The 18,675-nt window shown below is 48.0% G+C and overlaps 1 protein-coding gene across 2 annotated transcripts in view; it reads right to left on the reverse strand.

The window, feature by feature from the left end:
• Window positions 1-13,769: 13,769 nt before the first annotated feature.
• The window catches only part of HUNK (hormonally up-regulated Neu-associated kinase), a 46,270-nt gene continuing 41,364 nt past the window's right edge, over window positions 13,770-18,675 (reverse strand). For both annotated transcript variants that reach the window (XM_069026775.1, XM_069026782.1), the window contains exon 10: window positions 13,770-16,830. In XM_069026775.1, coding sequence (XP_068882876.1) covers window positions 16,187-16,830 — 644 coding nt within the window. In that variant the 3' untranslated portion in view covers window positions 13,770-16,186. The remainder of the gene's footprint in view (window positions 16,831-18,675) is intronic.

The raw sequence follows: 18,675 nt of genomic DNA on the forward strand, positions 1-18,675 counted from the left end.
AGCAGCAGAGAAAGCACAGGCCAGGCTGTGTGAAAAAAGATAGTTTAAGGTGTTGGCAGCTAAATTGGTCTTTAGATGTTGCTGAGGTATTTATAGAGCTTCTGGAAAGGGATTTGAAAATATGCCATAATTAAACATTTGAACTGGGATCATGTTGTGATAAACGATCATATGGAGGTCCCAAACACCTTAAATAGTCACTCTGTGCTCCTAAACCAGAATGTTATTGGCTCTGATCTTGATTTAATGCCCTCAAAAGGGGCTTTAAAAACAAACGTGGGACAGAGAAGTCAGGCATCAAGTTTTTATTTCAGAATTCAAAAGCCTAATGAGGTAAGGAAGCTACCAGGAGATCCATAAAAAGAAAGGCAAAAGGTTGAAGAGTCACCAGGCTTGCATAGGAGGTGGCTGCAGATGTGCATGATATACAACACAGGGCAATTACTAAACTTGCTATTTAAATGTTAATCAAATCCCTTTCAAAATAGGAGCAGGAAAAAAAGGGATAATTCCTTTTCCTGTACTTCATCAGATGGCAGTGGGAGAGCCCATCAGCTGTGAGGAGGCTCACGGTTGTGGAGTGTTTGGCTTCTGTTCTGGTAATGAGGTTTTGATGAGGAATGCACTTTTTACCATATAATGGTTTTCCTCTGGTTCCCAACGCAGATGCAGCTGAACTGGCACGAAGGGCCAATGTACTGGTGGCAGAAGGGACCTTCCTTGGCCCTTTATGAATTCCTTTCTACCACAGACACGTGCCACCTTTCAGAACTACTGGGCGAATTCTGGATGAGCAGAAGAATCCAGAACCCAAGTGGTGATGGACAGTTAAAACTTGAACATTTTGGCACATCCTCACTTGGCATGGCTGCTGAAGGAACCGTAGCCATTTACGTCTCCTAAGAGACCTCACAGACATTCCCTCTTTATTGTACAACTAAAAATACCCCAGCATTTTGCCTCGGGCTGGTTTTAGAGGTGGGGTGGTGGGGAGGCCTTTCGGAGTCAAATGCAGCAGTGACAATGAATGCTGGGTGCTGAAAATGCCAGTGTATTTGTCATGGGCAGCCTTTTCTCTCCTCTTGTCTGCTGGCCTTTCTGACAAATTCAGGACACTATTTTTTGAGGTGTCCATCTAGTTACAGTTTTTCTCCCTCCATAATGAAGGCTGGGGGTCAGACACATTTCCCTGTGCCCCAAAGAGCCACTCAGAAAGAGCAAACAAATTGGGGAACCCAAACAATTCCAAGGGAGGTGTGACAGATCTGTCTTCCCTCAATGCACATGCCAAAAAAATAGCCTGACATCATCCTCATTCACCACACAAAATCTATAGCAAGAGCAAACACCCTTTTCCTTCCTCTTGGTTCAGCTTTAACGGTGCAGAACCTCATCCTAACTCGCCACAGGAGAGGTGGTCTGTGTGTATTTTCCTCTTCCTGTTCTTCTATAAATAAGCTGAGTTTTGCATCACTGTCTGTTAAACCATCACTGTTTTTTTCCTTAACTCTTTGACAGACAAGCTGGACAGGATGTAGCCCTTGGTACTGTTATTTACAGCAAGTCCTTTACTCTGCAAGCAAAGTGGTGCTGAATCCAAATGAGGATATCAAATGTGGATCCTAAGGAAACCTATACCTTTAGAATATGAACAATGCTGCAAGAGCATTAAATCTGAATTCTCCTGACTTCTGTGTATAGAATCTGTCTTTGATATAGCATCACATTCATTTTTACCCTGTCATTCAGATGCACAAACCAAACATGCCAGCATGCACATACAAATGTTAAGAGTATTGTAACTTCCTCTAAGGTTTTGTAAGCATGGGGAATAAAGCTAAATGGAACAATTATTCCAGCATAGCATTACACACAGCAACCTCCTGAATAATTCCATATGTGTGGTGTCTCAAAGCAGTGAAATCAATCAGTCAAAAGCAACCGGTCCAGTGCAAATTGCGGATGTGTGTGTGTGGAAATAAAAAGACATGAGGGGCTTTGACCACTCCTGTGATTTTTTTTAAGAGCTGCTAGACGTCCTTTGTTTGGGGTGGGCTGCTCAGTTACCGCCCTGGCTCTGCTTGAACAGCCAGGAGACTTTCTCGTGTGAATTAACACATGTTTGTGCAAGAAGCTGACATGGCATGTTTTCATTTCCCCTCAATATGCCTGTGTATACATAGACATACATGCATGTGTGTATATATCTGTACCAAATAAATATATGCATGTCAAAGTGAATTGCACTGTGAAATGCCTGCTTGCATGGAGCCGTGACGAGGTTTCAGAGCCTGGCAGGATGTTGATGTGATCTCCAGCTCAGCACTGGCAGGACATGCCCTGAACTCTGTGCTCTTTCCCCTCGTACAGAGGGAAAAATGAACGATCTGCATTTCCTAATGGGATCAGTTTGAAGAGAGGTCTGTCCAGCTGAGGGCCTCACCTCACCTGAGCTCCCTGACAGATGGAAAAGCTCAGACATGGTTTTTATGTAGCTGCTGCTTTGCTGTTCTCTTTTCCGTCTGTGAGGCAAAGCAGGGTGCAGGTCTGCCCTGGCACACCCAGCTGTGGGTCATCTCTGATCCTCAGGGCACAAGAGTGCTTCTTTCCCTCCTCTACCCTCACATCCCTCTGCGTGGATGGGGCCTTTATCCCTCTCCTTGATCTCTGCAAGGGACACCAGCCCACCAGGGGATGCAGCCAAACGCCGGTGACCACTCAGCAGTGCATCACCCCTCGCACCTTGGCCTCGGTACTTCATCCAGCACCTCTCCACAAAAGCAGCTTGCAGCCCCCTGACATTTGCTTTTGGCAGTTGAGGTTTCTTTTTTGTGGAGCTGGACTCACACCCTCAGCCTGAGCAGGAGTGTCTGAGGAGAGTTTGAATCCACATCCAAGAGGTGTCAGGCTCTTGTTTACGTGCAGGTGGGAGCACAGTTGCATCTGTGGACACAAAAGCATTCAGCCTCCAGGGAAAAGCAGCATTCAGACTTGCTGCTGGCCCCTCTTTCCTACTCTGAGCTCAAGGGAATCCACACAGCCCACAGAGCAGGTCTGGGTCTGGATCTTGCAGCTGACTGTATTTATAACACACTTAGGAGTAACCAAACCCCATTCTGTGCCTGTGACTGTGAGCATAACAGGAACATGTTCCACTTTTCCTGAGTTATCGTGGCTCTGTGTGCTGTGAAGCGGTTCCGTGACAGGAAATACAATTTATGGGCTGTACATTCATTGTCTGTCAGAGTAAGACTTTATAAATATATAAAGTCCAAAGGCAGAATCTGTCCTGTGTGTAGTCTCTGGTAACACTGGGCATGTCTTGCCAGCAACGCAGGAAGAAGCAGGGGCAGCTCGTGGGGTCAATGTGGTGGCTGTGGTGGCCAGGAAAAGGCATCCCACCTTTCCTTATGGCAAGGTCTGCTCCCATTGACAAGCTGGCTCTGCAGCTGAGTGTTTGTATGTGACTGTCACATCGCCCTGACTTCGTGACAGGAGTAAGCTGGTTTTAAGGCATTTTCAAAGCAGTAACCACAGGATATTTTTAACTGACTTGTGCTTCCAGGAAAAATATAGTCACTTTTATTTAAATACAACCTGAAATTACTCAGCCCACATTGATAGGGCATGTCAAGTGGGATGTGTAACGCCAACATGTCATACAAGCATCATGACATACCTATATATAGTGGAGCATCCATTTCATATGAAAATCCCTGTGCTGAGCATGAAGCAAATGACTTTTCCACACTCGATGCTTCGAGGGGGAGTACCATAAAATCAGGTCTTAAAGAGGCTTCTGACCTTCCTCCTGCAACACCATGCTGTCCAAAATAATATTTCACATGTAGCAGTTTAACATCTTCTTGTCTTGAAGGTGACAGCTTGCACAACACAGAAACCCTTCCACTGGAGGTTTTGGGAATGAAACCTTTGCCAGCATGAATGATTGGGCTGCCTCCAGCCAGGCCCTGCTCATCTGCTCTGGGACCATGTGAAAATATCAGAACCCCCCACCTTCATCTATGATTAAAAGAACCCAAACAATGAATTATAACAAGCTGTTGGAATTGTCACCCTTCCTCTTCCAAGGCAAAACGTACCACTGCAAATAATAAAAAGCCCAACCCACACAGAGCAATCCTGCATGCTCCTGTCAAGTGCACAATCAGCAAAAGGTATCATTATGCCTGTATTATACCTATCAAATCCAGGAAAAGATGAGGCTCTGAAGCAGAAATCACAAACAGGTCAGAGAAGTCAGCCAGAGGCACACAGAGACACGATGTGCCATGGAGGGATTTTTCAGGCTTTGGTGACTGAAGATATTTGGATTCAGAGGCATTTGCCAGGGGCCATCACTTGCTGGGAAGGCTGAGACCGTAACCATTCTCTTTCAGGGCAGCCTGTCATCAGTGTGGTTGTGCAAGGCCTCAGCTTACTGAGACAAGTGTGGTTTATAATCCATATGATTGCTGAAATGCTTTTTCTAGCTTATCTTTTGTGGCTGTATTATTGCTGTGAGCTCTTTTCTACTCGGGTGGATCTTGACCTGACCAGGCGTGGTTTTAGTGTACGAGTTCCTGCCCAATAAATGAATGTTGGTTGATAAAGAAAAGACACGAGGAGGTGGGGAGGAAGGATGGCTCAGCCTTTCATGTGCTGGGAAGGTTCCTGGGGAGAAGCTGTGGGTGCTCAGCCTGCAGAGCCTCTGACAAATGGGCTTTGACAAAAGCGAGTGACAAAAGAGCTGGTGCCTGGATTTGAGGGACTCTCTCCTTTTTTCCCACCTTGCTTTCGGGAGGGCTGTTGTCAGCCAGCTGTTGGATGCAAAACAGACTGATCTATTCCAAGGGCCCTGTTGGGGGGATCTGAGGGAGAGGAACCAGGATCCAGCCCATCCTCTGGCTGCCTGTCCTCATCCTGCCACACGGGGAGTGCCCAGGAGTCATCTCCCTCCTCAGAGGGACCACCAGGAGAGCCACATGCACTGCATCAATAAACAGGCCCCCCTCCTGATCTCCCCGTGGAATTTGAGGGGAAATTCCCTCTAAGCATCTGTAAAACTAATTTAGACTTTTCCTCCTAAAGCCCACGTAAATGCTTCTTTTTGCAGGGCCTGCAGAAAATAAGACATCACTTCTGGAGGATTATCACACTAACCAAAATTATCTCCCTGTTATACTGCTCTTCTCTGTTTGTTTGGTGCAGGGTGCAGGATCCATCTTGATCACAGCAGTACCTGGCATAAATTCCTTGCTGATCCTTGAGGAAGTCTTCCAGGCATTCCAGCTACTATATAAAAGCAACAAGTTGCTCCCTCACAGAGCTTAGCTGGAACAGGGGTGCACTGCCCAGTCCTCTAAAATCCTGCTCTCTTTGTTTCCTTACAGCTACTGAAACAAACAATATTTTAATTCTAGGCTCTCTAACTCTTTCCCACACCTTGTGGGATCTTCCCAAAGAACAGTGGCAGGATTCCCAAACCCTGATGATCCTGGGTAGCATCCAAAGGTCAGCCATCCACTGCTGCTGAGGGGAGGTTAGGATTAGATTTAGGGTTCGGACTGAGCCCAGGGCTGTTGGAGAGGCACTTGGGAGGGACTGCCAGAGAGCAGAGTGGGCTGTGGAGAGAGCTGGGCTGTGAACCAGATTGATCTGGGATAGATCCGTGGGATCTTGTCCAGCCGTCTGCCCTCCACCAGGGCTGCAGCTGAGACAGAAAGCCTCGTGCTGCTTTTTGGAAGGGGCCACCTCAGGAAAGCCTTGGCTGCAAGTCAAAGGCAAATAGCTCAGGTCCTCCCCTTCAGGTGCTCCTTCAGCGCAGTCCAGACCCCATATTGAGCAACTGCTGCAAACCTGGAGCAATTCTGAGCCAGTTTTGTGTCTGTTTTTTTGTCAATATGAGGAGAATAACAGAAAATGGTGGTTTACTGTTATTTTTTCTGTTTAACTTCCTCCTAGTGTCCCAAAGTATGCTGCACAAAGCCCTTATCAGGATTGCAGGGCAGGTTTGAAGACAAGCATTGTTTCTCTCAGTCACGATTTGACAGTGAAGTTGTGGGAGTTTTATTATCAAAGCTGGCCCAGCTGCCAAGTTTTAAACAATTCTGAGATCAGCTCATTCTGCCTCCCTCCTGCTGCTCCTTGTCCCTGCTTTGAAGGGACTTTTTGGAAGGAGTTAATCAAGTGCAGAGCTTCCAGGCTCTCCTGCAAGCCAGGCTCAAGTATAACCTTGAAGTCTAAGACTGTGAGGGCCATGAGGGGTTTTCCTTAGCTCACTTTGCCCTGCTCCACTGCTCCTAATATCCCTGCTTGCCCTGAGTGTGCATTTACCTAAAAAAGTGTCAGTTCACATTTTGGGCTTTTGGACTTTGATTTGGGTTTTTTTTGCTTTATTTTGTTCTTCGCACGGTGAAGGAAACCAGTCCCAATCCAGTAGAGCACCTGCTAACATCAAATTCATGTCTACAACACACGTTTTTCAGGATTGGAGCTGACACAGAGTTTTTCATAGCTACTCAGTAGCAGCCCAGTAGGATCTATTTGACAGACATGCCCTGAGGTTTTAAATTGTCTTGGTCTTTTACACAATTTGAACGAACCCCACAAAGCCGCCTTTTGACTCCTGTGCTCCAGTTGTTCTGGGGCTCTGTCCTCTTGCCCTGAAGCACATGAGGCTGAGGAAACCTGCCAACTGTCTGGGAAGTAGGAAAAGCAGGAGGAGAGTAATTCAAATGCTTAACACCTCCCATGAATGCAATTTGCATTGTAGAAAGACTAGGTAATTTCTCACAGTGACAGTCAGATAGCAATGAGATGCTTCCCCATTTTACACATCAAGGAAAGGAAATCAAGGTTATAAAAGCCCTGTTTTCATGCCTAGTCCCAGTGTTCCTCTCAGAGATAGGGGAGGCTGCTGGGTCTGTGTATTGAGAAGCATCGTAGGAAGCTCCTGGTGGGATACACATCCAGCTCTGACCCCAGGGAAGGATGACTAAGTAAAACCTCTCCTGTAGGCATTCCCCATGTTCCCACCCTGCTCCCCTCGCCAGACTACACCAGCTCATCAGGGAACTGCAGGCTGCTCCTCGTCATCATGGAAACGCTGTTCTTCCAGCGGAAATCAATTGGTTATTTTCCTACAAGTGCCAGAATTCAGGCTCGCCTGTGTTTCCCTCACGATCTCTAACAAAAAGCGATGCCTGACTCATGCCTGAGCTGATTCACACCTGAGAACTCCCAGTACCGGGAAGAGCCGTGCAGACAGTCAGGGAGAGATGTTTTTGAGGGGTTTAGGAAGGTTTGCATTTCTCCTCACACAGCCTCTCATGGGCTGTGCCGGGGGTGAGTGTCTAAGGGGGGAATCTCAAAGCCCTTCACCCTAGAGTCACAGCACTGCTGTCCCTGAGGAGTCCCTTGGATTTTCCCCGGTCAGAGTACATGAGAGAGATACATACAGAGAAAGATGCTTTCTTCTTGTTCAGGCAGCCCCAAAACATCTGAGCTTGGTCCATGCAATTGCTCTGCCCTCCACAACCCCTGCTAAGCCACGCTCTGGGGCCAGGGGATCCTGTAATCTAAACAGGACAAAAATAACAAACAAGAGCATGTCCCCTCAAGAGAGAGGGATGTGGGGGTGATGGATGAGGGGAGGGGAAAGGATTGATTGCAAAGAAAGGGTTTATGGCAATCCCCAGCCTAATAAAACTCAAATAGGGCAATTTCTTATTCTGAAATCCGTCAGTGACCTTTGGCAAATCAATTCATCTCTGTCTGTGCCTCTAGTAAATGGGAATAATACAGCCTTGCTGTCTGGAAAACCTTTGGTAATTCTCAGATGAAAGATGCTTTATTGGTACCAGTATCATCCTTCATTGTCATTAGCATGATAACAGATCCATCACCTAGCAACAGAGCAGCAACTGCTGCTCTGCTTGTCCACGGATGTCTCTTGAATTTTAGCTCTCTAGCAACCTGCTTTTCATTGCAAGAGGTTTTACAACCTGTGACTGTTCTTCCCTTCATGTTGACTGCTACAGACAGCACATCTGCCACACCCCAAGTCCTCCTGCCCCCTTTTACCTCTCACCATCACAGCAAGCAAAATTTGCTTCTCTCAGCTAAAGCACCCCAGCAGAAGTTTTGAACTTTAAAATACCCATATAAACTTTATGCAACCTTAGGAATATAACTATTTATCAGATGCACACAAATCACAGGGGGAAAAGTGGTAATCGGGAAACTTCATAAAATTTTGCCAAAGCCACCACTTTCCCAGACATTCCAGGCCTCAGTTTTAAGGACAAAGTTGCACATACATAAATATCACCAGCCACTGAAGATGAGGAATCCTGCCAAGTCCTGTGGTGTTTTTAGACACGAGACAGGAGCAGTCCTTCCACCCTCAAGTGGTGCACAGACCAACCTAAACCACTAAGACCAGAATCAGCAACTACTTGGAGAGAGGATCAAAGGGAAAGATAAGGACAGTAAAAGCATTGTCCTGTCTTATCCGAGAAAAGCCACCCCTAATTCTTATTTTTTTGTCTAAGCCCTCTGCTCAAGCAGGGCTGCTTTGGGAAGGTCCCTTGCTGGAAGAAATATGGGGAAGTTGTGCACAAGGATTTTTAGATATTAAGGAGCAATAAGATTCATGTCTACTAAAATACATGAATTCATGACTGCAACCCTGGGTTTACATGACTAGTTATTAAAAAATACTGTACAGTCGGTAGCTGTTTGAGATTCTGAAGGCACACCAGCCACTTCAAGGCATCAATTACTTTTTCTTTCAAGGATGAAAACCTCCCACAGCCATCTCATGTTTCCAGGCCAGTACCTGGGCCTGAGCAGGGCTGTCACCATGGTGCTGCCTGGGACGCGAGGCAGAGTGTGACACTGTGACACGGGTAATTGCCAGCAGTTTGCCTTTCTTGTTCCTCATCACCCCAGCACAAAGTACAAACCACGATGGATTTAAGGAATTGACTTTTAAGGTTTTATTTAACATGCCTGAAAATATTAGAGGATGGTCAGTGTAAAATGCCTGTAAGATTTGTTTCTGAGATGTCAGCATCCCTTTGAATAGGTGAGTCTGATCTTCCCTAATTGCCTGTAACCCCATCCTCAGCCTGGGAGGCACAGGTAAATAACTGGGTTTCCAGCCTGGCGGTGACTCGGGATTTGGTGTCTTCATTCAGAGGGGATTGCAGGTAACTGAATAAAGATGACACTGTCCACGCAAGCTGCTCTCTTGGCAACCACAATTCAAGCAGTAGAAAATATCCTGAGAAAAGGATGGGCTGGGAAGAGAAGGAATTGCCTGAGCACACAGCATTAGGCTCTCCCAGCAAAGACAGAAAAGTGGAAGGTATTTGTTGCCTGACATCCTTTCCTCCCTGTAATGTTTGACCATCCCATAATCAGTCTCATAGGATGATGGCCCAGGTATCCCACAGCACAGGCCATGAGAGGGCTCAGGTGGATGCCATATCCCTGTTTCCTAGAAGGATTGTTCAGCACAGGCATCAGGGAACACCACGAGGATTTTCATCCTCCAGCACTGTCAGCCTGCGCCTCCTCATCGCTTATGCATTTGGATCAGGTGTGGTGGGCAGGGAAGCCTCATCTTCCATGAAATCACTTGTTTGGGTGACATGGGGAATCCCCCATCTCTGCCTCAGCCCCGTGCTGGCACCTGAACACCTTCCACAGACCAGGAGAGGCTGCAGAGCAGCTGTGGGAACACAGGGCAGGTCTGCTCAGCCAAACGTGTCTCTGCCTGGCTTGTTCCTGCTTCTGCCTCCCGGTTCCCCCTGCAGAGTCACGCTGCCCTGTCTGCAGAGATGCAATTAATCACTATGGAGACTGCTGCAGCTCCCCCCGTCTGGGCTCAGGGGCTCAGCTGAGCGCTCAGCAACAGGTGCTGGGCGGCTTTTTGGAAGGAGCTTTTTTCCACCCTGGTGTGCAGTGCCTGAAGGCAGAGGGAGGTTTCTCCCTCCCTGCTAACAGTGGGTGTGCGGGTGGAACTTCCCGAGGCAGAAGAGTCCCTGTGGCATGGACCAGGTCCCTGTCACTGGTGGAAGTGGTGGGAGTCGAGGGTTGTTTGTCAGAGGAGTGGTCGGATTTGGAGTTTTGAAGGGTCTCCCATCCTTCATGCTGATGAAGGGTTTTAACCTCACGGAAAATCCTGCACTATGTGTAAAGCCTTGGCTCAGGGGGTCGATCAAAGGCAGGGAAATCAGAGGAAACCACAGGTCTGCAGGTCCTGGCAGGTCTATGGGTGCCCATGCAGAGCTCATGTCACCTTAGGTCCCCATGCCAGGGCTCCCAGCCTGGACCAGAGGCCAGGTGGTCACAACAGCCCAGACTATGACCCCAGCACGTTGGGGCAGCACGTCCTCCCCTCCCCTGGAGTGAAATGTGGGATCTCAACCCAGGGAAAACCTGGGCTGGAGGTGGGGAAGACAGCATTTTGCTGACACTTAGAGACATAGCAAGTGTGTTACGTGCTCTAGCCGCAGCTCCAGGCCATCTGCCAGCCCAGCTCCTCACTCAGGATGGAGCACAAATGTCTCTCATGGCTGTACCCATGGCTACGGGCAGGACAGTCAGACATCAAGTGCCACAGACACGTCTTGGAGCTGGGACTGGCACATGCCTTGGGCACGTGTCCTTTCCTGGTGCATCAGCATAGGCAAACTGGGCAACTGCCCTCAGCTGCAGGTAGCTTGAAGCTTCCTTCTGGAGAGCAGACCTAAATATGTCGTCTCTTCCATGTGGAAAAGAGAGCAGAGCTCTGAGAAAAAGAAAAGTCGGGGCATCCATGGGGTTTGCCAGGCAGGGAGCAATTGCTCTAAAGCACTGGCAGCTCCCTGCTGAACCCACAGGGCAGCACTGCCCCACCCCTGCCCCCTCAGCTCGTCTGTGTGACAGGGGACATGGAAGAGAAGGGGAATGACAGCCGTGGCTAACAACTGCAGGGATTTATGCATCCAACACCCCGTGCATTCTTGGAGGAGCTGAGCCCGACAGGCACCCTGAGAAACAGCAGCAATGAACAACTGCACCCAGAGGCACCCCACGACAGCCAGGCAAACGTGTCCTACCCAGGTGCAAAGCCACCAGTGCAGCTCCATGGGAAACTCCCAGCACAGCTGAAGGTCCACATCCCTACCCAGTCACCAGGAAAGGACAGAGGGGTCACAGCCAGCTGCATCCGTGGATGAAATATTGAAATGAAATGCTGTAAGAGGAGCCCCTGGGGTGTGGTGATACATTGTCCTTGTAATGCACAGGACAATCTGCTCTGTTCCGGGGCTCTGCTTCGCCCCAGTGCCATTTCTGCGGAGGTAAAGGCAGCTGACACAGACCCTGAATCATTGCCCCCTTCTCTTTCCCAGTAATCTCTTGATAGAACAGACACACTGCAACACCTGTCCACAGTGCAGTTTTGGCTGTGAGCTGTACTGAACACCTCCCAAAGGAAATGCTCCAGGGCCCACCCTCTCCTGCTTGCAGAGAGGCATCCAAGCCCTTAGGGACAACACCTGTGCACCCGTGATTTAAAGCCGCTCTGCAGCTGCTCTGCCTGGGCCAGGCTTGAGCTGGTCTCCTGGGAGCCCTGCCTGGCAGGGAGCCTCCCTGTCAGCTCCCTGTCTCTCCTACAGATGTTGCACCAGCCCCTGAAACTGCAGTGGAGCTGCTCCAAAGTGAATGTTGCACAGCAAGTACTGCTAGGAATGCTGGTTCAGCAGAGCAACCCCAAACACAGCTGCTGGAAGGGTAAGGTGTGCTTTCAAAAGCATCATTCCAGTTATTTAGGAAGAGGAAAGGTTAGCATAGAACTAGTTTCAGTTTGGGGAAAAGCACCAGATGCATTCCCATTTTACCTAAATCTGTGTTCTCAAACACTTTGTTTTCCCCAGCCTTATATTCTGAAGCACTTTCCCAGCACGAGCATCCAGGTCTTTTCATCCAGGACTTTGCACCCAGACAGCCAGCCCAGCTGCAGCATCACTTCCAGCAGAGTCTTGAGGCTCCAGAAATTTCAGCAGCAGATTCAAACCTCTCAGATTCACTTGGGAGCGTTTCAGGCCAGGAGAGCTGGTGACCTGTGACAGTTTTGTCACCGCGCGCTGACAGAGCGAGGCCCCGTCCCTGGTAACTGCAGTGACACCTTTGCACAAGCCTGTTGTGTACTCCTCCCACACAGGAGAAACAGAGAGAATCTCCTGTCTCTGGGGCTGGGAATGTGAAATGTTGAGTAGGTTTTGTTGTGAAGGTTGAGGCAGACCCAAAGCCAGCACGTGCAGATCAGTTCTTTCACAACTGAAATTTCCCTTCATGTTTAAACCAAGAAAAAGGCCATGGATTTCTGTTCATGAGCTGTGAGAAAAGGTCCTGCCTGGGAGCACCTGTCACAGATCCCATTCCAGCATCCCTGAGCCTCCTGAAAAATGTCCGAGCCCTCTTGGCTGCTTTCTGCCAAATGGAGTCTGAAATCAGACATTTTCCAGATTTTATGAGGATTGGTGACCAGGTAGAGGAAACTCCCATCAGCTCATTGGGATGTACAGGAAACATGGATCCAAGTCCACACACGGGCAAATTGTCTGGGAGCAGGCAGAGATGGGAGAGAAAAACCTCATTTTATCTAACAGCTATCTGGAAATAAAGCCTCTGGTGACCTTTCTTTGTTTTGGATTCTGTCCTTTCTGCTTGTAAGAGATACAAGGAACTGGTTGTTTCCCCCTTGTATAGGTAGAAGAGTGCTCTTCATACCAACATTAATAAATATCATATTTATTTTAATTTTAGAACAAGCTTAGCACCTCACCCTTGCTCAATAAACATCTTCTTTCTTCTCTCTTTGGCTCTGCGTGCCCTGACATCAGCAGGCAGACAACAGAGATGCTCCTGCAAACTCCAAATCCCACTCTAGGCTCTATCTGGATGCCCTTTGTTCTTCTGATTGCCTGTGCCCCAGGAACAGAAAGCATCCTGTTACAGGCTTCCTTTGAGATCAAACATTGAAGAGTTCTGTAACGCTCCAAGGAAGCCATGTGGAGGGAGGACACACGAGAGAAAATTGACCATTTGTGGCCACAAAGGATTGAAGAAGCAGGGAAGAGACAGACAAAATCCAAAGTCCTGCACACAGCAGTAGGGCCTCCGAAATTTCTGCTCACTTCTGGATAAGCACAGCCCACATGAGCTTGGGGTGCTACAAGCAGTGAAGTTTTTTTAGTATTTAGCAGTCTATTTACAGGAGAAGTACAAAGACCAACACCTTCAGCAACAGCTGCTGATTCCTGCTCTTTCTCACTGAATATATCCAACACCTGTTTTTCCAGACAGAAGAGCCTGAACAAAACCACTTTTACCACTCTGGATCCTGAACTGCTGCCCAGTGATCAGTCAGTTTGCAAAACCTTCCTGTAAGCGTTTCACAGCTGCTCCACTGGGTTCTGCATGTGATCAGCAGCTCAGAAAGGCCCCACAGAGGTGTCTCCATCTTGCACCACAGCTCAAAACTGCTCTTTTATCGACACCCAACCTGAAGTGTAAGGTGTATTTTCAGTGATGTCAAACAGCTTCATGACAGGTTTGGTGCCAAGCCTATGGCAAACACCAGAAAAAGATCTCAACCTTCCACTAGTCCAGGTTGCTCCAAGCCCCATCCAACTTGGCCTTGAAGTTTTTGTACTGAGATGATCTTTGCTACACAGTGACCTGGCAAACAAAATCAGCAGTCTGTGGCAATCTTGTTCAAAAAGTACATATATTTAATAATGATACCAAATACAGCTTGTCCCCCCTGGAATTTCCAGTATGATATTTCAGTAGGTCCCTTCTGTGGTCACTGCAGTTGGACTGTACATAGCTACTGACTACGCTGAATACATGGTTATGTTTTAGCAGTGTAGTACTCATATATTCTCTATAAATATAATAAAAGATTTAACATTTGTTTTCATTCAGATTCTTACACATACTTCCTGTGTTTTCAAACACAAAAAAAAACCAAAACAGAAAAAAAACCCATGTCTCCTTCCTGCCTCCCCCAACCTTTTATTGGGTTCCAAATAAACCTGAGTTTGTAATTCAAGTCAGCATCTGCCATCTGTTCGGGTATGTGAGTCTGAAGCACACAAAGGGGGGGACTTCAGTGGTCCCTGACTTCAGTGGTCCCTGCCCACTGGCTTGGCAGCACAAACGCGTTCTTAGCATGAAGAGAATGAAAATGCTCTGACGTTTATAAATGAAGGAGCTAAAATGGCCCCCTGGGATGCACAGGTGCTCTCTACAAACAGAATGCAACACTTCTTGATCTGAAAATGGATAACATTGTTTCAGGGCTGTGTTTCTTATCCTATTGGGGTTTTCAAGTGTAGCACAACTCCCTAAGAGGTGGGAGTCCTCACTCCACTCAAGGGTCCAAGATGCACACGGACTCTCCAGTACCGAACTGGTGCCAAACTCCAGTGTTGAGGGGAAGGTCCCACCTGCAGGGTGCTCTGGGCATCACTGCTGGTTTTGCCAGCACTGAGCAGTCCAGTTATCTGTCCATATTTGGATTAATGTCCATTTTTTCCTGCAGATTTTGGTCTCAGACCCATGGCACACTGCAAACCAGGAACACAGGCTCAGCTATGGGCTCTGCTGGGGACCTTCTCCCCTGCCTCTGCTGCCCCTCCTGTCCCAGGCTCTGAACACCCTGATCATGGAACTGGAAGGAAAACTTCTCAAACCGGGGTAACCCTCAGCATTTGCAGGCACCATGTGGCAGCAAAATTGTTTGTGAAAGTACAGATGAAAATAGGGCCTGGATTCTTCCCAGTGGCAAAATCCCCTCTTCCAGCAATAAGAAGACAACACCTCTGCTTCCTGGGTTTTGAAATGACATTCAGGGGTGGGAGCAGTGTGGGCCAGGGCTGTCCATGGGGGAACAAGACTGGAACAAATTTTGCTGAGATGCTCTGAACACACAAACACGTACACAGGGGCGGTACATATGAGAGAAAAGAGCAGTCTTTGTCTTTGGCTAAACCTTCTAATTTATAGGAAATGGTTTGAAGACAGAAACAGAACCAAAAAAATGTTGCCAACCTCTCAGATGTATCATTTACTTAGAAAAACAAGACTGGTATACAGAACATGGTGTCTTTTAAGAAAGTTAATCTTCACTGCTCATAACAATACCCAATTTTTGGTAACCACTACATTACCAATCTTGGAGTATAAAATGGACTTGGTACAGGTTCATGTGTCCTTTATTAGTCTTTTTAATTCACTGCAGTCTCAGAGAAGCCTTCAGGTGTGTCCAATGCTGCCTTGCTGTAACAGGGGCTGATGCAGGCGTTGGCTGATTGTTTAAACACAGCCTGTTGCAATCTGGATTTCTGTTTGAAGCACCTGCTTGCAGACCCCTCATATGAAAGGAACTGGCCTTTAATGCAGTGAATTTCCACATGATGACACTTGTTTTTAAATAATCATGTTTCTTGTGACATGATTAAATCATAGTTTTCTTTATGAAAAAAAGGATTGCGTTATTACCTACTTTATGTAATTAACAGTAAAATCTGCTTTGAATTCCAATATTCCCACTTCTTCTGAATTAGACCACTCGTGTCTTTATTCAAGCTTCTACCACCTTCATCTTCTCGGCAGGGCTTGTCAGCAAGCTCACTTTGGACAGAGTATCTGGGGTTTTTCCCCTTGCCTGCCCCAGGAACAAAGCCTGCAGCAGGACCACGTGCTGTGTGGCACAGGCAGGCAGAGCAGGGACAGTCTTACCACAGATCCTGGCCCGGCATCCATGGCACCACTGATTTCCTGGAGGAACCAAACCCTCGGTGCTCGCGGTTCTTCCAACCAACCTCGCTGCAACACCAGGTGAGAGCAGTGAAAATACAGATTCACGTAGCTCTTTCAGGATGTTTTACTGTACAGTCAGATGCCAAATGGAATATTTCTTAACAGCACAAGCAGAGCCCTTTTCTTTCAACTTTAATATGTAGGACAATGCCTTCCTTGCAAGCAAACCTCCGATTTCCTACGCTGCACCGCTGCGGGGTATGACGCAGTGACAGCAACATGCCTGTGGCTTTCCCTTCTTGCTTAAAGGAGAAAAAGGTTGGATCCCAGAGAAGAGCAGTGCAAATCCCAGGATGTCAGACTAACACTGGCCGCTGACAGCCTCTGTGTTGAAGGAAATCTGTGTGGGGCTCATCTGCTGCAGCTGAGGCATCCTGGCTTCCAGGGGCTTTTCGCTCGCCGACTGCATGGTCTGGTTCCTCTTCCGCAGCATCTGTCCGATCCCCATCATGGGGAACCTGCCCCTGCTTTTCACACAGTTTGGGCTGCCCAGGGGGTTGCTGGGGACCAGCTGAGTAGGGGACACTGCTTCTTCCTTTGCTGGATATGCTTTTTCTTCATACGTGAACGACACCTGGGTGGGGTGGACGGGGGACGTGCTCCCTGGGGGAAAGAGCGGCGACAGTGTCCTTTCACTTGAGCTTTTGTAAGGGAAATTCATTGGTGAGCCTAAAATTCTGTACTGGTGAGAGGGTGAAACCTGGTCTATTTGGTCCTCTCTGTCAACTGACTCGAAGGAGTGCACAATATTCAGGATGAGAGGGGAGTCCTTTGCCCGGCCCCCAATCCGGGACGGCTCCGGCTGGGGAGACTCCTGCCTCTTGAGGAGCCGGGGGGTTCTGGGGGGTGGCTGCTGGACCTCCAGGTATTCCAGGGAGCTGGAAGTGACACAGCCCATCTTGGATGCCAGGGGCTCGTGGAAAGGGCTCACCCCACCGCAGGAGTCTGCAAAGCAATGGGAAAAGGAAGCAGAAGAGCACATTGCAGTTACCAGCACTGCCTGCCCCGGTGGGCAGCGGCCCACAGCACCTCAAACATGTTCCAGAAGAACCTGACAAATGTACCAGCTACAACAAATGGTCTGGGATACACTCAGAACCCAATCCTCTGACCCTCACTTAATACTCACACCATTGTCTCCTGGGTAGTTTATCTGTCTCTTTCCTCACAGGCAGGAAAAGTGCTTAAACTAAGGACTTGAAAAGGAAAACCACAGATATCTTCAGCTGTTTGTATTAATTATATCCTCTAAGGCTGTGCCTGAGAAATCTCACATTTCTCCTTTCTTAACACAACTCTGTGTGGCTCTTGCTGGGTCTGTATTCACTGACACACCTAGAGACACAGGGGAGCACAATGAGTTAATCCCCAATGGCTCTCCTTGCATTTTGGAACAAAATCTGTTCCTGGTCTCACACATGTAAATACGGAGTAGCAGCACCGGCCAGATTCAGGCTGCTACAGTTGGAACAGATTTGCTGCATCGAGTTCAGCGAGAACCTTCCTCCAGCAAGGGCCGAAAATAAATGGAACAATCTTTGCAGGATTTGGCCCAGTCACACCAAACAGCTCGTGGAGAAGATCTGCTCAGCTCCTACAGAATGCTGGCACTGCCTTATGCCAAGCTAGGCACAAGCAAGCACGTTTTGCTGCCTTGATGGAAAGCTGTCCAAGGAGCCTGATTGCCAGGTCCCCTTAATTGAATTAACCGGTAGCTATTCCATGAGTTCCCTCAGTCTCAAATCATCTGAATAGGGTCTAAAATCATTTAGCTCTGCCAGTGCTCAGGTCACAGCCACAAATCTCACAGGTATTTCTTGTGGAGGGATGGTCTTGTCAGGGGTTGAGACCTGAATGGATGAACAGGATGAAATCTCACACTTGTCTGGCAAAAGCAGGACAATTTGGATCTGACCAGTTTCTTTCAAAAACTGGCCAAAATAATTTGACTATTTAAGATGTGTCAAAACATAGTTTCCATAAGCAGAGAAATGCTTTAGCTGAGATCTGCAAGATTTTCAGGTTTCAGATCAAAAAAGCAGGGAGAAACATAAAGAAGGATGAAATAAACAAGGTTTACTTCCCCCTGCACCTTCCTCCCAAAAGGGACAACAAATCTGAGCAAAATGGGCATTTTAAGTGGCTTTTTTTTACATTTTTCACAAGAAGTGCATCCCATTTCTGACCAGCTCTCTGGACTCCTGCCCCTTTGCAGCAGGGTGCTCATGCTGCCACACAAACACTATTTGGACATTTTTTCTCACGTCGAGCACAACAAATGATAAATTATCAAGTCACGAGAATGAGCATGAAAGCATCACAAGCCACCACTCTGAACAACCCCTGACGCCACAGTAAACGTTTTACATCACTCTATCTCCCCACACTGCTCTGTAGTGACCTCCCCTCATTCAGCTCCTTATTTAACATCACCTTCCTGCTCCTCAGTGTCTCCCATCCAGGTGTGCACTCCCCACACCCCATTTTCCCTGCTGGCTCCCCTTTTCCTGTACTCCTTTCTCTCCCCTCCTTTTGCCAGCAGCTTTCACCCAGCCCTCTCAGGCTGCCCTTTGTGATTAATGCTCTGCTCTCCTCCAGCTGTCACATCTTTTCCTTTCCCTGCTCATGCCTTCCTCCCTCCTTTTGCTGATGGGAAATTGCTGAGGTTGGCAGTCCCACCTGCCTTTCCTTGAGGCTGCCTCTTTCCCATTCCTCCACCATCAACTCCTCCCAGGGACTCCTCGAGGTCAGGGATTCTCCCGTGCTTCTCCTTAGCCCCCTCTCAGGAAA

Source organism: Aphelocoma coerulescens, chromosome 1 (assembly GCF_041296385.1).
Source record: "Aphelocoma coerulescens isolate FSJ_1873_10779 chromosome 1, UR_Acoe_1.0, whole genome shotgun sequence".
NCBI classification, from domain to species: Eukaryota; Metazoa; Chordata; class Aves; order Passeriformes; family Corvidae; genus Aphelocoma; species Aphelocoma coerulescens.